Source organism: Myotis yumanensis, unplaced genomic scaffold (assembly GCF_028538775.1).
Source record: "Myotis yumanensis isolate MYYU_CA2020_CCGP unplaced genomic scaffold, mMyoYum1.0.hap1 SCAF_2, whole genome shotgun sequence".
In the NCBI taxonomy this organism is placed as follows: domain Eukaryota; kingdom Metazoa; phylum Chordata; class Mammalia; order Chiroptera; family Vespertilionidae; genus Myotis; species Myotis yumanensis.
In genome coordinates, this window is record NW_027223753.1 from 163,920,440 (window position 1) to 163,927,856 (window position 7,417).

A 7,417-nucleotide genomic window follows, 5' to 3' on the forward strand; every position below is an offset into this window, starting at 1 on the left:
ACAAATTTTAATGAGAATAAAATTGTCTTGAACACTGGAGTGTCCTGAATTGTGCAACTCCACTGGCCCTCGGAGGCTGCGAGGAGGAAGTCAGGCCCGCGTGGGGAGGGCAGGGAGATCTAGGAGGGTCACGCTTTCTGGAGGGTGGGTGTGTTTCTTTTCCGGCTGCCTGCCGTTATCAGTGCGGTGAGCACATCCCTTCAGCTGAATGCCCTGGAGAGGAAACCCAGCGCTTCCTGTTGTCTTACCAAACGCTGCAAAAGGCAAGTTAGAAATCAAGAAAAAAGGGGAAAAGGGGGGAAAAATGTGACGCTCCCCTGGCGAGGTCAGGGATGCCAGTCTCCAGCTCACTTTTTCCTAGAGATGTAGAGGAAAAGGCACATCCCGGAGGTCAGCTGGTTTTCAAATCCTGCAGGACCCAAAACATAATCTCTCTATGTGAAAAGGACATTGCTGAGAAACAGCAGAATAGACACCAAAGGTAAAGATCTTGAAAGAAAGAATAAGGAAATGTGTATAGGGACATACTGCCCAAGAAATGCACATATCCCTGCTTCACGCGGGCCCTTGTAATCCTCTGTCTGTGAGGTGTCACTCCAAAGTTTTGCATGTTGGAAAGAATTCTTCTAATATCAGATTCTGTTTTGTTTCACTGCTCCGAGCATCTTAGCTACCCGTGAGATACTTCATGAGATTTAGTTGAAATAACATCCTGGGCCCCGAGGCTGAGTACATAGGAGGTGCCAACAGGTCACCATAAATTTATATATTGATAGCACCATCATCAATATACATGTATTTATTTACTTATATCACTACCTAACTTATCACTTAGCAAAATACCTATCCTTGTCTTGCTTTTCAGTGGCCAACTATTTTTCTTCTATTCTTCTAAAAGCCAGTTTTATCCCAATTAAAATGTGGTTTGCCCGTGAACCTTCCCGTGTCCTGCTCTCAATGTTTTTTGGAGATCTGGGGGAAAGACTTTCCAAGTTGCAACCTGTTACTGCCACCTCTCCTAAGCTTTCGAGATTCTGTAGAAAACTTCTCTTAAACCTTTCAAGCATACTTCCTTGAACTAGATTTTTTAAAAAAACCAACAGCATCTTCTTCTGGTACCTGTGTTTCACATGGTAGAACATCCTTCCTTTGAGAGATAACAACAAAAACTGCGCTTTGATCATAATGATTGATTAGAAAAGGAAATTCCCTCCAATTTTCTAAGTTTTCGTAAATGTTATGCATCCCCCTTGAAATACAAGCAACTGTTGTGTCCTAACTCCATCTCCTGCAGTTTTTCTAACAGGCAAATTGCCTGCCTGGAGGCAAAGACAAACGGGACAAACACCTTTTCCAACAGCACCGCCTTGGGTCCTTCATTTGTTACATCAGCTTTGTTCCTAAAGTCGATGTTTTCTACCTCAGTCCTCTCTCCCAGGAGTTCCAACAGCGTTAGAATTATCTTCTGGACTGACTTTTATGAAGGATTGTAGAATAAGCTGCAATATGTATCTTATCCCGGAGAAAATACCTTACATGTGTGTCATGTAACGCCCTGAGCGCAGAAGGTGTGCAGAGGCAGGTGCTCTGCTCTGTCAGCTGGCTCTTTCTGGGAGAGGGGAGCATTGTAACACAGATTGAATTGTTTCGTTTTCCTTCTCACTGCTGAAAACAACTATCCTTAATTGCAAAAATGGCTACAATTCTACTACAGTATTAATCAGAACAAATACAATCCAAGTGTTCATTAAGAAATTGAAGACTATAGATATAACCTGGGATTTGAAAGCTTAAATGATCATGATGTAAAAAGAGATTTAATATTGCCCTGGCCAATGTTGTTCGATGGTTAGAGCGTAGGCCAAGGACTGAAGGGTCTTGGGTTTGATTCCTGGTTGAGGGCACATATCTGGGTTGCAGGTTCGGTCCCCGGCCCTGTTTGGGGCACTTGCGGGAGACAACCAACTCACGTGTCTCTCTCAAATTGATGTTTCTTTCTCTCTCTCTCTCCCTCCCCTCCCTTCCACTCTCTCTAAAAATCAATGGGAAAAATATCCCTGGGGCAGGATTAACGAGGGGGGAGGGAGAGGGGGAGGCAGACAGAAAGAGGGGTGGGGAGGGAGAGAGAGAGATTGATTTAATATTATGTTGGGTCATCACTGAAGTTATTGGGTGGCAAGAATGCAGTATGTGATGCATGATAAATTGTTAGGAAAATCAGTCCATTTAATGGATCCAAAGAATGGCTCTAGAGAAGCTAATTGACCAAGATAAGGCAGAGACAGAGTTCTTTACCTAAGTTCCAGTTTCACATGAACGTTAATCCGTTTGGATATGTGTGTGTGAGGATAGACAAATGGAGAAATTGCACATAAAATAAAAAGTGTCCAAAAATGGATAGAGAATGAGATATCGCCATTTTGTAAATATTAAGGGAATAAAAGTTTAGTAGAACAGGAGAAATATAAAATGTATAAAAGTATGGACTAGTTCAATGGAGATATTGTCCACAGGGCAAATTAATTGGGGGGGGGGGGGGGGATTAAAAAGGGCAAGAAAGTAAAATATTTGAATTTGTAAAGACAGCTGCATTTCAAAATGAGAGAACCATTTGCATAAAGAATGTGTTCACAAACAAGAAATTGATGAACCCTGGAATATCCTGCTCAGTGTGAAAGAAATGAAAGTACGGTCTTTTTAAAAATGTGCTTTATTTACCTTTAGCTGCGTACTTTTACTGAGGTTTTCGAGACGAGAAAGGGTTCCCGCAACTACTCAGCTTTCTGTGGGTTTCAGGGCTCCCACTTCCCTCTCCCTCCCCCCCAGCAGGCAGAACATCTTTGTTTGTGCTTTTTAAGTTTATTCAGACCCATGGTGAAATCTTTTAACAATTGGATTTTTTTTTCCTTTTTGATAGTTATTAACTTGAATACCATCCCCTTTTTGGCACTTAAGATCTTGGAAACAGGTACAATGTTTCTCAGATTTCAAAGGAAGAATCTTGCTGATACGTCTTTAATTGAGAAGCTCAGCCTCTGGTGGCATTGAATTCTGTTGGGTCATCACTAGAGCTATCCCCTTCGGTTCATTTAATCTTTCTTCTCCCCAGTTTGCACCCATTCAGCTCCCCCTTCTTTTATTTATTAGGTGCTTTCCTTGGATGTGTTTTTGTGAGTTCATGACCAAATTCTACTTCTTTGGGGGAACTTGCTCTTCTGATGTTGATCTCTTTGTCCCATAAATGTAAGTCTCTGCACCCTTGCAAAATGTTGGAACTTACTGCTTAGTTTTGTATTTTGTTTGTAGTCATAATGACTTAACCATTTAGAGAGCTGTATTTCGGTTGCATGGTAACCAAGATAGTGCCCCATGGCTTGTTTGTTAAGAATTAACTAATGCCTGAACTTTCATGTCTATGGGGTTTGTTCATTCTCAGAGGACAATTTAAGTTTGAGTGGCTAGCGAAACTACCAGGTTTTCATATTACTGGGTTTCAGTATTAAATTTTAGCTCCTGCTTTATTTTTGGTGGTGGGTGACAGCGCGCATCACCTCCTGTGAGATGATTGAGGGTCGCCTCTCTTGGGGGCTTGTGGCAAATGCGGGATGGTTGCTGGTGAAATGGTCCTGCTCCTCTGAGTCCTCAATGGCTAACGATTTCCGTCTTTCCTGGGATCTGTTCTTCCCAATTCCAAGCTGCTCTTTTTTACATATATGATTTTTAAAAAACCACCCATTTAATATGTTTTCCCACTGTCTGTTCCTGAGCTTTGATAGGTGGGAAGGTAGGACAGTCTTAGGTCTGGCCGTTGAATCCACTCTGAGGTTACTCAAAGTAGAGGAGCAGCCCTAGGGTAACAGAAGAACCTTACACTGGGAGTTATAGCTGAGGTCATAGTCCCACTTGGCTTCTAACTCGACCTGTACCCTTAAGCCAAACATTTGCCTTCCCCACCTACAAAATGAGGAGGTTGAACTGAATAATCTCTTCAGCATCTTGCAAATCTCACATCCCATGATTTGAAGGAGCTTTCCTTTCAACTATCTGTGCAAAGTAGGCAAATGTTGTAAATATTTATAAATAAGATATTACTTAAAAATAAGCACTGCCCATGTGGCTCAGTTGGTTGGGCATCCTCCGGTAACACTGAAAAGTTGCCGGTTCCATTACCGGTCAGGGCACATACCTGAGTTGTGGACTTGATCCCCAGTAGGGAGCCTGGAGGAGGCAGCTAATCAATGATTTTCTCTCATCATTGATGTTTCCATATCTCTCTCCCTCTCCCTTCCTCTCTGAAATCAATTAAAAATGTATAAAATTAAAGTAGGAAGGGTAGGAGGTCAGTTTAGTTAAGAAATGAAGTGACATGGAGATGCCTGGTTTGCTGATGGCCCAAAGGTAATGGTAAAGCAACCTTACCTCCTGTGACCCTATTTCATCAGATTGTGTAAAACTTTGAGCTTCCAGATTTGTGAGAACACTTACATGGATTTTTTTGTTTATTGTCTCTGAGGGTTTTAGTTAATTCATACCCATTCTTGGCCTCATAACCTTCCCAGAACTGTGTGTCTCAGCTCTACCCTTCTTGTCAGGGTCTCAGGATCCACGGAAGGATACCGACCAGGAACCTCCCTATTAATTTCCCTAAAATGGGCTGGAATTCCCCTCTGCCACAAACCAACTGACAGCAACTGAGGAGGATGGGGCAAGAGGAAAGTTAGAAGTTACCGAGCACGACGAGGGGTGCTCTGCTGGAGAACTGCCCACGGGTTTCTTGGTATCAGTCAACTGGAGCTTAAAAAAACAACCAAAAAAACACACATACAAAAAAAACAGCTTCATCATCCCACCCCAACATCCTCAAATTGATGTCATAATCAGGGAATGACAGCTCAGCTCAGTGTCTTCCCTATGATTTCAACATCATAGATTTTATTTGCTTGCTTGCTTTTTGTTAATCCTCACTAGAGGATATTTTTTTCCATTGATTTTAAGAGAGAGTGGAAGGGAGGGGTGAGGGGAAGAAAGAGACAAGAGAGATGGATGTGAGAGAGACATGTCGATTGGTTATCTCCTGCTCATACCCCAAACGGGGCTGGGGATTAAACCTGCAACCTAGGTATGTATGTGCCCTTGGCTGGGAATTGAGCCCAAGACCCTCTGCTCTGTGGGCGGACACTCTAACTGTTAAGCCACCCCGGCCAGGGCAACATCATAGATATTTTAGGTTTAACTTAAGAATATTTATTTATTTGCTTTGAGCTCGTTTCAAGTCCAAATCCACAGAAATGTCTTATTCCTTGTTCCATGCCCTTCAGTGTTCTACTGAGGGAATGGGCACAGATCCCCAAGACAAGCATTCATTCAGCAAATATTTATTGAAACACTTCTATAGCCCTAGCTGGTTTGGTTCAGTGGATAAAGCATTGGCCTGTGGACTGAAGGGTCCCAGGTTCCATTCCAGTCAAGGACACATGCCTGGGTTGTGGGCTCGATCCCCAGTAGGGGGTGTGCAGGAGGCAGCTGACTGATGATTCTCTCTCATCATTGATGTTTCTCCATCTCTCTCTCTCTCTCCCTTCCTCTCTGAAATCAATAAAAATTTTAAAAAAATTTAAAAAAGGAATCTAGAGAAATTTTTTTTTAAAAAAAGAAAGAAACCCTTCTATGTGCCAGATACTAGTTAGCTCTGGGGATACATACAAAGTAAAATTTCTTCTCATAGGTTGTCACTTATAAACTATTTTTCTCCATTTCCATCACCCAGACCCTCCACTGTTCTTGACACTCCTCAGGATCCTTGAAAGCTGAGTACAGAACTACTCTGGTTAATGCAGGGCTGAGGTACTTCTTGCTATATTTGGGCAGTTACAGAAAAGGTAGCACATGTATTATAAGCTCTTTTCTGTGTCTTCAGTTTTTTTAATTTAATTTGCTCTTGAGAGAGGAATCAGTTTATGTTCCTGTGTCAACAATGCATTTGTCAGAAATCTACACAATGGCCCATTTTCTTGGTTCCAAAGCTGGGTGACACAAAATATCGATCCCTCACAGATCTAGTCATCCAAAAGACACTTTAGTCCTGGCTCTGAGCCTCCAAATCTCAAAGAAATGAGAAAACAAGTTAAGTAATAATTGACTTGAGCCCTGGTGCCAATCAACTGCCTGTTTACTTTCATATCCATTCTTTTTTATTTTATTTATTTATTTATTGCAGAATTTTATGATTTTATTAACATACATACAATGTGTACACAATCTGTCTATTCATTTCCTTCGCTGCGCAGCCTGGCATTGGGATTGGTGACTCCGATGGCCAGCTGGGCTGCTCTTTCCACAACAGCTTTGCGGTTCTTTGAGGAGACGTTGTGAGCCGTCTCAGCACAGTAAGATTTATTGCACGTCAGCAGCACTTCGAGCTCTTTGACGTTATGGACCAGGAACTTCCGAAGGCCACTGGGCAGCATGTGCTTTGTTTTCTTGTTGCTCCCATAACCAAAGTTGGGCATCAAGATCTGGCCCTTGAATCTTCTATGCACCCTATTGTCAATGCCTCTGGGCTTCCGCCAGTTCCGCTTAATTTTGACATATCGGTCTGACTGGTGCCAGATGAACTTCTTGGTCCTCTTTTTGACAATCTTGGGTTTCACGAGGGGTCTGAGGGCAGTCATGGTGCCGAGTAGGAGATGGCTGCCACCTCTGTTGGCAGCACAGAGGAAGAGGTCCATTCTTCTTTTAAATCCTTACCCAAGGAATGAGGATATCTTCCGCATTGATTTTTAGAGAGAGTGGAAGGGAGTGGGAAGGGAGAGAGAGAGAGAGAATGAGAGAGAGAAACATGGACGTGAAAGAGACACATTGATTGGTTGCCTCCCACTCACACCAATCCTAGGTGGGGATTGAACCTTCAATCCAGGTTCTGCCCTTGACCAAGAATTGAACCTGAGACCCTTCAGTTCTTCAGCCAACACTCGAGCAAAACTGTTCAGGGCTCATATTCATTCTTTATTCTTCCCTGTTTTGCTCTGCATCCATATTGACATAAAGAAATTACTGAATAAATAAATAAATAGTTGGGAAAGAAGAGACAAATAGTCCTTACAGAAGAATTCCAAATAATGCATGTAGCTACTTCCCACTCTAAAAGGTAAGCTTAGCCTCCTCTTATCTCCATTGCTTTTTAAAAATTAATTAATTTTTTATTGTTGACAGTATTACAGATGTCCCCCATTTCTCCCCCTTTGCCCCCCCCCCAGCCCCTTTCCCACTGCAGGCCTTCACCACACTATTGTCTGAGTCCACGGGCTACGCATACACGCATATATGTTTTTTGGTTAATCTCTTCCCATCTCCCTTCCCTCTGAGATCTGTCAGTCTTTCAATCCATCCGTGCCCCTGGACCTATTTTGTTCATCAG

General features: G+C 42.6%; 1 protein-coding gene across 1 annotated transcript; it reads right to left on the reverse strand.

The window, feature by feature from the left end:
- Positions 1–6,262: 6,262 nt before the first annotated feature.
- On the reverse strand, positions 6,263–6,734 carry LOC139002203 (large ribosomal subunit protein eL32-like). Its single transcript, XM_070403593.1, has one exon. It carries the CDS (start codon positions 6,726–6,728, stop codon positions 6,264–6,266), a length of 465 nt encoding a protein of 154 aa, XP_070259694.1. The 5' UTR covers positions 6,729–6,734; the 3' UTR covers position 6,263.
- Between the last annotated feature and the right edge of the window lie 683 nt (positions 6,735–7,417).

Excerpts from the sequence above, each read along its gene's own strand:
- LOC139002203 (XM_070403593.1), bottom strand. The coding sequence starts at position 6,728 with ATGGACCTCTTCCTCTGTGCTGCCAACAGAGGTGGCAGCCATCTCCTA.